Source organism: Phocoena sinus, chromosome 19 (assembly GCF_008692025.1).
Source record: "Phocoena sinus isolate mPhoSin1 chromosome 19, mPhoSin1.pri, whole genome shotgun sequence".
NCBI lineage: Eukaryota > Metazoa > Chordata > Mammalia > Artiodactyla > Phocoenidae > Phocoena > Phocoena sinus.
In genome coordinates, this window is record NC_045781.1 from 54,714,571 (window position 1) to 54,732,247 (window position 17,677).

The following is a 17,677-nucleotide window of genomic DNA, read 5'->3' on the forward strand; positions in this document are numbered from 1 at the left end:
AGAAGGGTTGAGGGGAGCCATACCTGGCCCGGTGCACTCTGTGTGCAGTTCCAACCTTAGAGTCATAACCCGATACATAACTAGTTGAAATCAACCAGGATGTGGGAGGAATCCGAAAAGAAACAGAAATGCTAACAAATGAACTCAACTGCATTGAAAATAAACAGCAAAACCAGATTGAAAGGGGTGTGGTGGGAAGGAAGATATTAACCTAAATCACTCTGACAAACAGTAGACTACATGCTATAAAGCTAAAGATAAAAAGAACTACACACAAACACAATCCTCTGGTTAGTATACCTGTTTCCAGCACGGTACGAGCTAGCAGTTCTAAAACTTGTCCACAAGTGTGTACCAGGACTGAGCAAATAAACATCGTGGCGAGTTAACAGCCAGGCTTCTGGCTGCTGGAGAAGGATAGCCAACAAGAAGGAAGACTCAAGATGAGGGCCATGGCGTCAGGTGGGATCAGGAGACAGACGACTTCACGGACAGACAGAGAAACAGGTACAGGTGTGTGTGTGTGTGCAGACACTTGCCAGCTCTGTCTGCTGAAAGGGGCTATGAGCACAGCTGCCAAGAGCACACCTGGTGCCCAGGTGTCCGTTTCTAAACCCACTCTCCAATTAAAGGACCAGGGCTGCTCGGGCAAAGAAGCGATACCAACACTGGGCACGGAAATGCTGCCAAAAAGTGAGAAAGTGCCCCCCAACTGATGGAGACATGCTGAAAAGACACGGGAGCCAACCAGCGGGAGCCCTAGAGAGCCAAACCTGGGACAAATGAGCAATAAAATAAACAATGACACTAATGGATCATAACCCACAGAGTAAAGTAAGTACCTATGTGTCCAAGCTGATAGAACTGAATAAATAAGAGAGGAGAACAGCTCTTCCTTACAGCAGAATTTCATTTAATAAATGTAGAAGGGAATGAGAGAAACAGAAAATCACCATGGGACAATCTCTACAGTAAGAACTGTTACAGGGAAGAACCGTCAAAGGATGCTAAACTTAGTGATGGAAAGTATGTTAAGAAACAAGACCATCTGCTTTTCTTTTTTTTTCATTTTTATTGGAGCACAGCTGCTTTACAATGTTGTGCTAGTTTCTACCGCACAGCCAAGTGAATCAGCTCTACGTATACATACATCCCTCTTTTTTGGGTTTCCTTCCCATTTAGGTCACCACAGAGCACTGAGTAGAGTTCCCTGTGCTATAAGAAACAAGATCACCTTCAAGGGCATCCCCACAAGACACTTCACAGTCACAAAGGGACAGTCACTGCAGTGGACACCTGGCAGAGCCACCCACGGCACCAGATCTCCTGCTGCGGAGCCCAGGGGATGGACGCCGGTGGACCCTCCACTACATCTGTGCCAAGGACTGAGCGCGGAGGGCACCAGGGTAGGCCCAGCCCTGGGGGACACAGGTGCCTCTACCAGGTGACGGCGGTTCAGGGAATCTCGGTGACTGGGAAGGTTTCAGACCTGGGCTGGGTGTGAGGGTCCTCCTCCCTCCTCGCCCCTTCATCCTTCATAGGCCCCTCCCCCAGGAGGCCTCTTGGCCGTCTGAGTCCACATTGGCACCTGCTTCCTGGAGGGTCCAGCCTGACACATCACCTAAACTTCATGATGCAGGTGAGCGGCACCCAGAATAAAAGGAAGGACACTGAGCCACTGTCCCAACTGGAGACCAAGGACATGCGGCGACTGAATGCAACCTGGATCCTGGACCAGGCCAAGGACGTGGGTGGGAAAAATCTGGGTGAAATCCAAATACAGTCTGCAGGTCGGTAGATGGTAACGTATCAGTGCCAGCGTCCAGGCTCTGAGGCTTCTACTGTGGTTATGTAAGTTGCTAACACCAGGGAAAGGTAGTGAAGGGTTTGAGTCCTCGTGCACCGATTTTTAAAACTTTGTTGTAAATCTAAAATCATTTCAAAATAAGAAGTGAAAAAGAATTCTTGCCAAAAATACAGAACCTCACTAATCACGAGAAAGCATCAGAGGACTCAGAGTCATGAATGACGAGACACGTGAACTGTCAGGGTTCCGGGGAGCCCACGGAGACATGGCAACTGCACGCAACGTGGGGCCTGGACCCTGGACCAAAGAACACGAGGGGAGCCGGCCACTGCGCGTCTGTCTGCAGACTAACCCCAGCACAGCATCAGGGTGCACCTGTTGGCTCTAACAGAGGAATCACAGACTACCGAGGTGTTGGCCTGAGGGGAAGCCGAGAAGAGGGTATATGAGAACGTCCGTACGATTTGTGCAGATTTTTGTAAACCTAAGACGATTTCAAAGGAAAGGAAACCCCTGACGTTACAAACAGCAGAACATGAGGAAGTGGGGAGCAATCCTGTCGGCAGCGCCCCAGCAGAAGCAGCACTGCAAAGCTCTCCCCGAGGGCCCCGAGCACTGTGCGATCGGGGCCGGTTCCACGTGGAGGCTAATACTCTGTGCTGAGGAGCCCAGTGCAGAGAAGAAAGGCCTGTTCAAAAGGAAAGCGCACCGACCTGGCCTGTGGCTTGTAGCTGCTGAGGATCTGGTAGGCTCTGAGGAGGTCCAGCTTGCCGTGGCCTTGTTCAAACATATTCACGCCGGGCAGCCTCCGGGCTGCTGCAATCAGGGCCTGCTTCATGCTGGCCGGATTCACCAGCTCCCGTCTCTGGACTGTGCTGGGGGCAAATACCATATTCGCTCATTTTCTGTCAGCAACAGAATGAAAACCAGACTATCCCTACCCTGTTCGTGTGCAGTCACGTGACCTCCAATCCTGATCTGTATCTAACAGGAGCTTCTTTGGTCAAACTCATGCAAGATGCGAACGAACGTGCTCGTTTCTGCACCTGCCCAGGGAATGACCACTCATCAGCCTTCCGCGTGGCTTGTGAGAACACGGACTCTTGGGCTAGCGCCTGTTTTTACTAAATCGATCGGGAAAACACATCTTCCCACTAACTTAACAGTCAACCTCAGAGGTTGCAGGAGACAAGAACAGGTAGGAGTTACAGGCTCCGGACACGTGGATGCAGCCCAGCCGGGAGAAGGGAAGGATCGAGGTGGGTCCTGCGGGGACTCGAGGCAGCGTGGCCAAGAGGCCTGGCCTCGGAGTGAGGCCCACTGCGTCCAAGTGCTTGTTTTGTTTGGAGGCCTGTGTGTGACGCGCCACCCTGGTGGGACAGGCCTGGCAGAGGGTTCATCAACGGAACGCAGCTGGACTCGGGCAGCGGCGCCCAGACATTCTCACTTGCTTTAGAACACCAGCATTAAAACACGCATTTTTGCGTATCTACATATTATAAATACAAGTAAATTTTACGCCCCTAAATGCAGGGGAGAAAATCCAGTAAACAGTGAGGAAAAACTGACTCTACTAAGTTGCTAAATATTTTTCTACGATGATGGGTGGTCGTGGAGTGTAGGTGGACCTTTTCTATTAGGTCTAGATGGGAGATCCGACTTAAGGAGAAGTGAGGGGAGGAAAGCGGCATCAGGTCTTACCGGCAGAAAACAAGAATTGCTCACAGCTCAGCCACAGACTGACAACCCCCCTCCAGCCAACAGCGCAAGCCCAGGCTCAGGCTCTGGCTCCTCGCCGGGCTCTAAGGCTGGAAACGAAGAAGCGCTTCTCTGCCGCTCGGCATCTGTTATGAGCGCCTTCTCACACCACAAAAGCACTTCTGACCCACCACAGACGCATTTCACCTGCTGCAGGGTGATGAGGAAAGCAAAAGCTTCCTCACCACTGAAAACACCTCTACGTAGAGAAGCCGCTGGGCTGGGCACGGAAGAAACAACGGCCTCCCCTCCTCGCTCCTCTGACAGCAGGAGGCTTGACGGGCTCACCTAACGCCCACAAGAACCATCTAAGAAAGAACGGACTCCTGCCTCTTCTGCAGAGACGGGGTGAGGCCCCGAGATGTGCTCTACATCCAGCCAAGCTGGTGACAAGCGAGACTCAGCTCCTGGTCCCCTGACGCCACCTCCTCCCAGCCGGGCCACACTCACCTCACCAGCAAGGTGACAGCGCCCGCCACCACTGGGGAAGCCACGCTGGTCCCCGAGAGCGCCCGGCACCCGCCTTTCACGCCGGAGCCCCTCACTCCAGCGCCGTAGGTGACAATGTCAGGCTTCATGCGGCCATAGCCTCCTGGCAGCTCCTGTAAACAAAAGCAGGGTGGTCTCTACCACGGCACACACAGTGGCACACGGCCACGCGCAGTTATGAGTGAATAAAACCAGAACAGAAACGTGGGTCAGCTAAACACACTGTAACCTCAGGACGATGCTGGTTTTCATCTGAAAGTCACTGCAATTCAGAAGATGCTTAAATGACAGTATACAAAATAAAATTATTTTTGGTGCGTTTTGTCATGACCAGCATGACAGTAATGCCATAAAGCGTTTTAAAAGTGAGTATTTTAAATTTTGCTAACATGCAGGGCTGAAAACTGGAAACTGATTTATTTCTAGATAATTTTAAAATTAGAAATATGCTAGAAAAATCGGAAAATTAAAAATTAGGAAAAAAAAAAGAAACATTTTCCTTTACAAGGAAAAAAGTACATGATATGACTGGCTATTTCAATCTGTCACCAGAGGGGAAAGGATCACTTAGAACAGTGAGTATATAACCGTACAGGTAACCTGGGGTAAGAGTTTAACTGAGAACTCTCTTAAGCTTCCCAGAAACTGGGGCAAAGTGAGAATTACAATAGGAGTTATATTCTGTGAGAATTACAATAGGAGTTTTATATTCTGTGAGAATTACAATAGAAGTTATATTCTGTGAGAATTACAATAGGAGTGAGTTATATTCTGTAAGAAAGAAGTACACCGATCTGAAGTGACAAACTCCTTCCCGGCAACCAAGCATAAATGGACCCTGGATCCTCACATGCGGGACACTGAGCAAAGACGTCTTCACCTGCAGCCCCACAGATTATTCAGGAACGTTTCTCAAAATGCCGTCAAAACACAGGCCTCGATAAAGGCCGAGGACATGGCAGGGCGGTCGGGGCAGCAGGAGGACGCGGAGGGCAGGTCAGGGTCCCCAAGTGCCGCCCGAGGGAGCGACCCCAGCTCTGCTCAGATGGGAGGAGTCGGCCACATAATTACAGCTCGCGCAGCTGAACTAATTACCTTGCTAGAGTCATTTCAATTTTGTCCAGCTAAATGCAATCATTCCCACGTTAGGGAGCTGATATTAAGCCGTGCTCACTGGCTTTTCCTGCTTCCCAAGGCCAAAAAAAATCATCCCACCCAGCACGGAGGACTGCTGGCCCTCCTCCTACCAGTTAGGACCAGTGCACATGAATCCAACCGACCGAAATGACGAGTTACTCAGAAACAAGTTAAAAAGAAGTGGACCCGGGAAACACAGCGAGAACCGGCACCTGCCCGTTGGGCCACGGGGACACGGCAGACACGGAAGGCGCCAGAGCGCGTCCTCGTGGCGGACTGCCTCCAGGCTGCTTTTCTCTCCGTGCTCACAGACAGCCCCGAGGCCCTGGCATGCGGCTCCCGCGGGCACGCCGGACTAAAGGAGCAGCGCCTACCCAGGTGGTCATTCCCCGCGACGAGAAGCGGGCGATGTTGTCCTCAAAGTCAATGCCGCCCACTCCGATCACATCCATCTGGTCAGCAGGGTTATTCAGAGTGCTGCATCGAGGTAAGAAAAAGACACAAAAGGCGGGGGAGAGGAACCAGTCTAAATGAAAGATTCAAACAAGGGCAAGCAGCCCCAGAACGGTCGGAGCCCGCAGCAGCTCTCCCGTGGCGAGGCACGTGCGGCTGTGAGGGCCTGGCCCGGCACTGCCACCTCTGCCGGCCCGGTGGTCCCCCCACACCTGGGACGCCCTCTCCTCCTCTCCCTCTCTCCTCCCCTCCCTCTCTCCTCCCTGTCAACGTATCGCCCTCCGGCCCAAGACTCTCTTCTGCCCTCACTACTGCCAGGCGTGCAGGAGCCCCCTTTCTCCGAGCTCCACAAGACTGGCCACTACCAGCACCGTCACCTGCGTACACGTCCGTACACCACCTACCAACTGCGGCGAGCGCAGCCCCCCCCCCCACCCCCAGCTCGGTCCCCGGCTCCTCTGGGAAGGAACTGCAGCCACACACGTGCACCTGCCACCGTCAGAAAGTGAAAGTTCTCCCCGGCTCTCGGGCAGGTGTCCCCCTTCCTCATGGGAACCGTGGGGACCACTCATCTCTCCGTAACCCCGGGCTCCTCAGCGGGAAGGATGCGCGTGAAAAAGCATGCGGTTCTCCCCTGCACTTCAAGGGCACTAGATCCGCAATGACACGAACACTTAAACTACGGAGTCAAGATGTAAGTCAAGATGAACTATTTGAAAGTATGAAACAACCACTTATGGAACTGCACTTCCAAGCTTTATCTATTTCCGCTCCACCACCACAAAATGAACTCCTGAACCACAACTGAATCCGAGCAGCTGAAGCGATAGCAGCAGCAAGATACTACTGTTTCAACCACACGGGGCCGACCCTAGCATCACCTCCTTAGCTTACCCACCGCCAGCATGCTACCAGCTGGTTGTTCAGAAGCACCAACAGTGATTTGTTAATTGGCTGATAGTAAAAGTTTACAAATTTCTGTGACATCAAAGAGCAGAGATTAGAACAGAAGTCACTGGCAGTATTTCCCACTGAAGCTGATACCAAAAAACACCAGCTTCCCACCCTGCCTCTACCTGCCAATCCCTATACTTTACACCCTGAAAATCAGGGGAAAGCATCAGAAAATCTTTGTTGGTGCTGAAAAGGGGGAAGTGCAGCTGCAGACTCCTTGGCACCATGAAATCTAAGCATCAAGGGTGCCGGACCCCAGAGAGCTCCCAGAAGGGGTACCCGTGGGGACACGTCGGGCAGCCTCACGCCTCCGATAAATAACCGGGCTCTTCAAGTGCATGACTGTCACGTGACCAGCCCTACCCGAGGCCCCGCAGTAAGCCACACCCGTTCAGGCTGTGCCACCGTGACCGCGTGCCACCCCCAGCCTACCCAGCAGCTGGCGGACGCCAGATGCTGTGAGGCTCCGTGGGCAGACACGAGTCTGACACCGGGGCTTCCTCTCCCGAGATGCCCCTGACACACTAAACACGAGCAGCTCTTTGATGAGAAGCCCTCACGGGGACCGCCCACAGGAGTGGCAGGATTTCAGAAGAGTGACCAGTGTGTGCAAAGCAGTCAGGATGGCACGTGGAAGAGCTGGTGTGAACGGAAAGAAAGGCAGGCTTGTGGGCGGGGGGCGGTCAGCAGCAGGATCAGGTGACGGAGACGGAGAGGAACACGGTTTCCCCAGGGAGACCCGAGGAGGAGCCTGCTGTGAGGAAGAGTGCACGAGGGAGTGGGAAGTGAGGCTACGGTTTACCGGGACACAGCCACGCCCATTCGTCTACACATCCATGCTGCCTTCACACTACAAGGGCAGGCGAGTAGGTGCAACATACCACGTGGCCCACGAAGACTCAACTAGTTACTATCTGATCCTTTACAGAAAATGTCTGCCAACTCCAGGCTAGACTACTGAAGACCTTGAAAACCAAGGAGAAAAGTTTAGATCTGATCAGGCCATAATGACCCACTGCAGATCCTTAGTTAAAGAAACTGCTAGACTCTGTTTTAACAACAGAAACACAGAAAAACAGAAGAGAAAGGAACAGCCACCACTCACAGAGGCTCAGTGTTCACGGTGCTCTCCCTCGGCTGGCTCATTTTATCCTCATCCTCACAGCCACCAACCCGGCCGGGTCTCGTGCCCTCCAGAGCCAGGCGAGGGGGCCAGGGCTCAGAGAAGCAAAGGTCCCATAGCCCAAGGGCAGGTCAAACTTGCCTGGCTCCGTCCCCGCACCCTCCCCGCCACCCCACATCCCCCATGAAGGGAGAGCTGGGCTGGGGAAGACTGGAGGCAAGAGGATGGGCTGGGCAACTGACAGATAACCTGGGGATGCTGAGCTGCCGAGGGCTGGCCTGGAGCGGGGACGTCAGAAGTGGGGGGAGGGACAAATGGAGAAGCGTTAGAAAGAGAAGACATGGAAACTGGGTGAGATTACTAAGTAACTGGTGCTTTTCGTGGCAGAACTATAGCTGGGACGTGTTTACACCACTCACGCCTGTGAGTCACAACACACACGACTGAGGACCCAGCCAGATCCCCAACCTTGGAGCCCTACCAGGAGATGGGATCGCTGACAGAACAGCTCTTAGGCTGGAACCATGACTGCGCATGTGCACGGGTCGTGACTTACAGAATCGTCATTTCACAGAGTCCAGCCTAATCCCCACCCTGGATGAGCCCAGTCAGCGCTCAAGACGGCCGGCTCTGCCCCAGCAGCACGGCCAGGGTGTCCCTGAAGACAGGGCACGTGCTCCTGAAGGCACGAGCAAACGGCCATGCCAGGCGGCTCTCCTGGATCAGGGCACGCCGAGGCAGGCTCCGTATGCTCTCTCCTTCCTGTGCAGGTACTTTAAGCCCTCTGCCACGGCACTGAACCACACACGTCCCGGGAGCCTGGTAAAGTGGGGTGACAGACATCCCACCGCAGAAGTGATTCAGCACAAGAGGTTACTGTTATTATCTACAGAATAAAAACTGGAGCTGCAAGCAGAAAGAAAATTGGGATCACTAACCAGACAAAAGCGTACTACGGCCTGTGATTCAGTGACTGATGTCCCGCATCTCAAGCCACTTTAATACACCATAACCCTGCACAAAGGGACATTTCTGTGACACTGTTCTCTGCCCCCTCCCTATCTGATCCTTCTCCTCAGTCCCCCAAACACGGTGTCTGTTACGCCACCCTGCACTTTCTCCTCATATTAGTCTCATCGTACCTGTACCTTATTCTTCCTAAAAGGCAGGCACCTCAACTTATCTACCTCTTTACCCTGTGCCTTGTGCACACTGGGTCTCAATGAATACTGTAGAATCCATTTATTTCTAACAGATTTACTTTCCTGATTGATTTTAGGTTGGGGGTAAAAAGAGTAGAATAAAAACTTTAGGCCTCCAAATTGCTATTTCCAGCAAAGTTAAAAACACAAAAAATTCAACAAAATCGGCCTTGAGTTGGCAACTGCTGGAGTGAGTGGGCACATGGGATTCATTACAAAGTCTTTTGTATGTGCTGAAAATATCCACAATACAAAGTTTTAGACAGGTATAAACAGGTATAGCAGGATACAGAGACAGACAAACAACAGGTTTTCAGTTATTTCAAGGAAAAAAATACCTCTAAGGTTATTCCTATCAGGGGTACTTACCCATAAAGAGGCCCATCATTGCCAATAGCAGAAACCATGATGACATTGTTAGCTGTTAATTCCCACACCTACAAAATTAACAAGCATTTATTTATGAAATCACACCACTCTTTTTTTTTTTTTTTTTTTTTTTTTTTTTGCAGTATGTGGGCCTCTAACTGCTGTGGCCTCTCCCGTTGCGGAGCACAGGCTCCGGACGCGCAGGCTCAGCGGCCATGGCTCACGGGCCCAGCCGCTCCGCGGCATGTGGGATCTTGCCAGACAGGGGCAAGAACCCGCGTCCCCTGCCTTGGCAGGCGGGCTCTCAATCACTGCGCCACCAGGGAAGCCCCACCACTCTTAATCAATATATAATTATTCAAAAATAACCACAACTTCCAAAAACAGAACTAAAAAAAGAAGGTATCCCCCTGAAAGCGCAACACCAGGCCAGTACAGACATGGTATGGCTGGCAGTCAGAATGTCCAGAGACGACAGACTCCAGGACACAGATCCACGCGCACAGAGCAGACCCGGGCTTTCCAGGCACGCCCAGAAAAGACAGGCCGTGTGCTCAGGTGACGGGAAGCAACGCAGCACCCTGCGGTGCTTCCCACACAAGTCACCATGGCTCACGTCCTCACAGAGTGGTCACCATGTGGGCGACCAGCCACCAGCACACGAGACACGAAGCAAGCGGGGCGCGAGGCAGAGCAGGAGTCGTCACCAAACGCCTCGTCCTCCGCACAGCGGCAGGACCAACCTTGTCGACGAACGGGTGGTCCATGAAGTCGGGGCCCCCGATGCTCAGGTTCAGCACGTCGATCTTCTTCAGGATGGCGTAGTTGAAGGCGTCCAGGAACCAGGACGTGTAGGAGACCTGGCCCATTTTTAAAACAGTCCTTTAGGTGTTTCAGTGGAAGTCTCCAAATGCTAGATTCTCAGCAGCATGAAGTATTCACTTCAACTTCAGAAACAGATCCCAAGAACAACAAATGCTCTGCGATGTGAACTACTACACCCAGAGCTTCCAATCCTTGGGGCTGGACTCCGGGGAGAGGCAAGGTTCCCAGGGTCCTGTCCCGCCCGGTCTCACGTCCAGCGCCTTCCTGACCTTACAGCCTGCCCGCCCAGGGAAGACCTCAAACTTCTAGCTGCCCCTCTTATAAAAGGACCTGTCCTAAGACACGTCTACTCAGTTAAGTGTTTCTAAATAGTTTAATGTATTTGTCTAATATTCTTTATTCCTAAATAGACTGAAGAATAAATGGTATCAATGAAAGTTATTTCACAGAATTACTTCTGACAGTTATTATTTCTCTCATAGTTTCCTTACAAAAGTTAAATTACTCTGTGTATCGCCATTCACGTGTTTTGTAAGGTACAAAATTAAACTTAAGAGTAAAAAACAATAGATGACAGAAAACAATAAAATAAGCACTGGAGGGAATGAAAAGACTTTCAATCCAAAATTCTATATTCAGTGAAAATAGTGTTTTGAGAATAAAGATGAAATAAAGATATTTTCAGATAACTAAAGCTGGGAGAAATCACAGCTACTAGACTGCATAACAAGCAATACTAAAAGCATCTCTTCATGCTGAAAGGAAATTACGTGATATGGAAACTTAGATCTACAGGCAGAAATAAAGAGCACTGGAAATTCAAAATATGTGAATAAATACAAAATGTTAAAAAAAAAACCGTACGGTGGAAAAAGAATCAACATAATGATTAAGAATTATGTTTTTTAAAGGCTTTTAAAAATAAAACAATATATTTATATTTGCTTGAATGTGCAAAAGAAGTTCTAGGAGTGGGTATGTGAAAAAAAGAAACTACCACATAGGGAACATGGGGAAGTAAAGGTGAGAACCTGTCGGACGGGGACAGGGCTGGGAGAAGTATCCCTGTGTTGCCTTTTGATGTTTTTGAACTATGTATTACCTATGCAAAAATTAAATTTTAACAGTTAATAAATACTAGGACCCTCCCTTTTTTCAGTAACGTTTCCAAATGCAGAGTGAGGGAACAAGCTTCCAAATCCACGTTACCCAACACGACACTGGGTGCTGGGCACAGAGGCTACCCTCAAGGCGGTCAGTCCAGCAGGGGCAGCAAACACACAGACACGGGGTTGTTCTCTCCAGCACAAGAAGTGTGCCCGAGACATGGTGGACAGGAACCCTGGGCCGGCCGGCGGGACAGGAGAAATGGGAGGTCAAGGAATCCCCTTGGAGCAGGGTCTCTGGGGTTCCAGTGAGGCCGACGAAGGGGGCGGTGGGAGCAGGGCAAAGCCGCCCCGCGGAGGGACGGGAGGGACAGCACGGCACACGGGGACGCCAGCCGCAGCTCAGCATCGCAGACATGTGCTGCTTTTAAAGCAGCACGTTTTCTAGAGTTTTGACTTTTCACATTTTAATATCAACCCTTTACGTATCAGGGGTCCTCAAAACACCTACCTGGTTGTTGGTAAAGACCCTGAAAATATGAAGTTCTGCATCCGGAGCAAAGCCCTGGCACTCCCTCATGCTGGCTATCACACCCGCCACGAACGTGCCGTGGCCCAGCCCTGTTGTCCAAAAGGAAAAAGGCACGAAACACAGCTGATACAACGTGTGCCAAGACGCAGCATTTCAAACGAGCTCATTCTCCGAGCCCGAGACACAGACTCCCCAGCACCTCTCCGGCCTCGCCAGCCCCACCTCGGGGGGCAGCCACTCCTGCTCACCCCCCAAAAAGGAGGTTCCCTTCCGAAACCAGGCATCCCTCTCTCTTCACTCACCTCCCGACCTACTCTGGAAAGCTTCTGTCAAAAGGCACAAAACAACTTGGGTCTGAGTAACTGTTGTGCACGGACTGTTTAAGCATCTACACTGAAAAATACCCTCTCAGCTGAGAAAACGGAGGACGGGAGTGATGCGAAGCCCGCCGGTGACCAGAAAACACCCCCTCAGGTTCTCAGGGCATCAGCCACCCACCGTCGTCCAGGGTTCGCTCGTTGGTCCAGTTGGTTCTCTCCTTCACGTTTTTGAAGTGGGGATGCTTCTCACTCAGCCCGGTGTCAAAAACGGCAACCCTTACGTTAGCACCTTATGCCAAAAAGAAAGCACAATGGTGTTTGAGAAATCATCGTTTATGAAATACATCCCTCTTTGGGACCCAGAGAGAATGACAGGCGACCCAGGGCCAAAGCCTGCCCAGAGGGCACACAGTAGGCCAGGTGCGCAGGAGAGGAGGGGACAGCAGGGGAATACCATCACCTGCCGCTAAGTGAGACCTGAGGACACACAGAAAGTCCCTCCGGACGCCCCTCAATGTCACCGGCTCTCAGGGGGGTGGGGGGGACCACCTCTCCCGATCCTCCAACCAATGACTGACTTTCCCCTCTGGGCAACTTTCTCCAAGTCTCTACGCCCTCATCTCCTTAGAGAGGCCCATGGGGCGAAGGGCACCACAAGGGCACTCACTTCCGGGAGGGCGGGGGCCGCTTCTACTCCCGACCAGGACTCCGTGCTGCTCACTAACGGACAGCGCCTCTGCAGAGAGGGGCTGTCCACCACACGCAGGGAAAAGCACACCTTAAGGAGAACCACTGCACTGCACACTTTTCTATGATAACAAGTCTACTTCAGATACTGGCCAAAAGCCATCTGTTGCGATGGGAAACATGACTCATGCTGTTAGATCAAGGAATTCTAGAAAACACGTAGGAAAAATGACAAGATACTCACTGAAAGGCTAACAGAAGTAACAAAGGTAATGTCTTTTTGGTATGAGGGTTGTATTTATGTATCAGTACTTCATTAAACAATCAATTACACTGAGATAACCAACAAAGTGTATCGTTTACTTTTTAAAAATGCACACAATACTGGAAACCAGCTGGTTTGGGGGGAAGGAAAAATGCTTTTCTGATGATTAGAGAACTTCTGTTTTGTGAAGTTTTCCCCCTAAAAGGATAAACCAAGAAGAGACAATAGTTTAATAAAATGTCAGCCCCCCGGGTGTTAAGTCTGAGGCGCGGTAAGGGAAGGTCTTGGGTTCTCTAAGGTAAGGGTCTCTAAGCCAAGGAGAAATGGAAAGACACTGAGACAAACTGTGACGTATGAGGCGCCAGAGACATGGGCTGATATTTAGGGTCCAAACCTCCACATTCGTTAAAACAGGAATCTTCTGCCCTGATGTATCAGCAAGAAAAAATACCTGATGGGTTGTGAGTTTTATTTCCCAGGATATGGTCGTTACTATCGTTTCCTGTTCTGAAACAAAAGGTAGCAACCTCGCCAGTCGATCACTTAGCCATGCCGAACACAGGGCACCACACAGGAGGGACGTGCTCCATTTCACGAGACTGCCCAAATCAAGGTAACTATCTCTGGATTTGATCTCATTCCCTGGGAAATTACAGAACTCTGCTGGACTGCCAGTCAGCTCTGGCAGGGGCAGTGCTGTGTCTGTTCACGTGTGTCAACGATAAAGAAACACTCCACAATCTACTCCTTGTAACCTCAGAAACAGTACAGGGAAATAAGACACAAAAAGTGAACAGGACTAAACAATTAGAAGAGCCACAGAAACAGATGCCCCCCACAACAGGAGCCAGAGACGAGGGGCAGCTGACTACGTCCAGCTCAACCCGCAGAAGGACAGGCCCGTGAGGCCCTGGAGGGGAGGCCACCCCGGCTGACAGGCCCACCTGTGTAGCCCATCTGCCACAGCACGTCGGCCTGCAGCGTCTGGGCGACCTGGCGCGGGATGGCCCTGAGCAGCCGTCTGCTCGAGTGTCTCCCGGTGGCGTGCCAGAAACCCGAGCCCAGGGAGAGGCTGGCCCTGCGCAGGGGGCGGGACGACTGCCACTTCTGGCTCCAGCGGGTCTCGTTGCAGGGCGCGGCGGGGTCAGCTGCAGCCACAGGAGAGAAAGATCAGAAACGCAGGGGACGCGTACCTGTCAGGGAAACAGCCACTCCCCCAGTGCAATGACTCCCGTCTGAAATCCCTTCTGCAGGGTGGTGATATTCCCTCCCCTCGGCCAGAAGGAGCTTCTCCACGTGGCTAGAGTCAGAGGATATCACTTAGCCACCATGTTATTCCCAATTAGTTCTTTACCTGGAATTTTCTAACCAATGTAAGGCAGGGCAAGACTGATAAGATAATCATTTCTGGAGAAATAAAGTCAACTGTGATAATAAAACTGAAGAAATGCCTGGTTTTTCATCAGCCACTTACTCCCACTGAACCAGAAGTGTGTGTGTGTTGGGTGGGGAGGGCGGAGTATAAGAAAATGTCCACTAAGCAATGGTGACGCTTCACCGTTTACAGTGTGATCCCTGGGACAGGAAAAAGCCGTGTGATCCCAGGACACCTCGCTCTGACCTTTTCCTACTGTGACCCGCCCAACGTCCTCAGCGTGCGTATCTGCTAGAACGTCCCCCTTCAAAAAGCAAAACAGAGGGCTCGGGGGATTGCTGGGGGTGATGGAACTGTCTTGTATCTTGATTTTGCTGGTGGGCACCTGACTGCACACTTTCACCAAGACTCACCAAACTGTGCACTAAAAAGCATGGATTTTACTATCTGTAAATACTTTTTTTTTTTCTTAGTGGAAGAAAAAAGTAGAAGAAATACCACAAGGGTTGTCCCTTTACCTTTCAAAAACCATGCTATAATGAAGAAAAAACCATATGTCACATCCGTTTCTAAAGGGCAAATCTGTTATACCACTGAGGTTCTGTTTCTAAAGCCAATTACTTTAGCTTTCCTTCCAGTCTCACCAGGCTACACCCATGAAAGCACAGGGAGCGGGAAAAATATACAGTCATGTCAATTCTATTAAGTAATTATTTGCACACTGCAACTGAAATTATTCTATACTGAACCTCCCATGTTGATTCTGTTCCTTCGGTCAACAGCCTGGGCACTGACTGAAGGACAGTATTCGAACTAAGGACGGGTCTGCTGTGCTCTCCTTTCAGCAGACTGGACTGCAACCAAAGGACTGCATTCAACTCTGGCTTCAGTCGTTAACAGGCAGCATTCAAAGAAAAGCAATTAAAGTGGTGAGGGGACTTGACGCCAGGTCATATTAGTAACCCCTGGAGGAAGTGGATTTTTTTTTTTTTTTTTTTTTTTTTGCTGTACGCGGGCCTCTCACTGTTGTGGCCTCTCCCGTTGCGGAGCACAGGCTCTGGACGCGCAGGCTCAGCGGCCATGGCTCACGGGCCCAGCCGCTCCGTGGCATGTGGGATCCTCCCGGACCGGGGCACGAACCCGTGTCCCCTGCATCGGCAGGCGGACTCTCAACCACTGCGCCACCAGGGAAGCCCGGAACTGGATATTTTTATTATCCTGGAGAGAAGGAACTGTTAAGGGGGACACCAGGATAGCCTTGAAATACCCTGCAGTGCTGTCTTGGGGAACTCAGGTTAGCTCTGTCTTACGGCCCATGGAGAGACCAGGGATGGGATCCAGAGCGTAACAGATTCCAACCCAAAATAAAGCAAAGCCTTTGAACAACAGAGCCACAGAAAAAAATGAACTTTTTTTTTTTTTTTTTTTTGGCCGTGCCACGTGGTATTCGGGATCTTAGTTCCCCGACCAGGGATTGAACCCAGGCCCCAGCAGTGAAAGTACGGAGTCCTATCCACTGGACCACCAGGGAATTCCCAAAAAATGAACATTTAATGTCTGCTCACAACAGCCTAAGAAATCTGCTAAGCTCTCTTCACACGCACTACTTCCTTTTACCTTTGTAAGAACTCTGAGGTAGGTGGTATTATCTCCATTTTCTGGATGAGAAGCACTGAAGCTTAAAGAGGACTTGCTTACCACAGAAGGCCACGGCTAACAAGAAGGAGATACATACTATTTCCTTACGGGCTGCCGAGCACAGCATCTGACAACCGTGGTGGAGAGGATACAGAAGGGAACCCCAACCATGAGCCCCTACGCTTCCTGTGCTAAAATCAGCCCTTCTGTGTTTCCTAAAATATTCTGCAGCTCTTTAAGATAAGATTGAAAAATAAAAAAGGCCGAATTTATATATTTGGCTAAGTGTACAAGTTTTGGGTTGCTTTTATCTTCCTGGATTGCTCTGAGGTTATTGCTTTTCAAAGAGAAAAGGCACCACGAAACGTGGACTAGCAGAGAGAGCTCTGTGAAGCCAGACACCTGAATTCCACAGCTGACGCTCGAACTGGCTGTCACAGGATGCAAATTAGCCAGGCTTGTCCCCTGGGTGTTTTTGAAACCTCAGAGGCTCTCAGGCCTAGTATATGACAGACAAAAAAAGAAGAGCAAAATTTTCTTTTTCCATCTAATGAAAGAAATGACAATAAACGGTAATGGAACTAGCAATCTGTTGCCCCAGTTTATGTCAAATGGGGGGAAAAAATCCTTTCTTTTGGTAATACATTTGCTTTGGAAAATACTATGCAATAATATGCAACTTGTTATCTGAGGATAAACTTATCCCGACAGGCCCGAGTTGTAAGGACTATAGGAGAGTAAGCCCTGGAGCTCAAAGGGACTCAGCAAATTCCTTCCATCACTGCCCCTGCCCAGCTCCCAGCATAAACAAGCCCAGCGGAGGCGCAATGGTGCACTGTTGGGAGGGTCTGAGAAAAGCAAAATGAAACCCAAGGAAGAGGTAGGTGTTTTGCGAGATGCCTTCAAAAATAAAAACATGCGCTGAAAGAAGCAAAATGCAAATAAAAAGGAGACTCAAAGACACCGTCTTCGTTACAGAGTGTCAAGGGGCGTCAGGGCCTCAAAGCCTGAACGCTTTGAGAGGAACCTGGTGAAAATCACTTCCCACACGACAGACACAACCACCACCCTCTACCGCAAACCTGCACTATTTGTTTCTATCAGAAGCACAAAGTCTCTTTTTGGTTTTTTCAGTTCCTGCCAGGAAAAGGTTCACGGCTGATGAAACTAGACGGAGGGACAGGAATATTCACGGTACTGCTTTTCAAATTCTGCCACGTGTGAACACGCACATCCTCCCCCTATTCCCAGCGCAGCAGAAATGGATACAGACCAGCCCAAGGTCACGGTACTCACACTCCGTATACTTGAGGGAACGAAAGACTTTCCGTTGGGGTGTTACCCGTTTGATGTTTGGATGGTCTTCAAGCGTTAGCAGCCCCGCTGTCTGTTTTTCTTTGATCTGAATCACCTCAAAATCACTAGGGTAGTCACTGGATGGATTGTTTCGAGGTATAATTCTCCAGTTGTCGATTGCACTGCTCTTCAGGGCGCTTGAAATAAATGAATTTCTAGCTTTGGCTGTAAAGTACCCATTGAAAGCCACGATATACTCTGCAATCAATGACCACAAAATAAAAGTGAGAATTTACGTACCTATATTATGACATTAGATTATACTTAATCTAAAACTTCCC

General features: G+C 50.4%; 1 protein-coding gene across 1 annotated transcript in view; it reads right to left on the minus strand.

The window, feature by feature from the left end:
- Positions 1–17,677, minus strand: part of MBTPS1 (membrane bound transcription factor peptidase, site 1) — a 65,666-nt gene that overhangs the window by 19,505 nt on the left and 28,484 nt on the right. Inside the window, 9 exon segments of the mRNA XM_032613175.1 lie at positions 2,521–2,682; positions 4,016–4,167; positions 5,566–5,668; positions 9,293–9,360; positions 10,036–10,152; positions 11,735–11,844; positions 12,254–12,364; positions 13,972–14,175; positions 17,337–17,594. Coding sequence (XP_032469066.1) covers positions 2,521–2,682; positions 4,016–4,167; positions 5,566–5,668; positions 9,293–9,360; positions 10,036–10,152; positions 11,735–11,844; positions 12,254–12,364; positions 13,972–14,175; positions 17,337–17,594 — 1,285 coding nt within the window.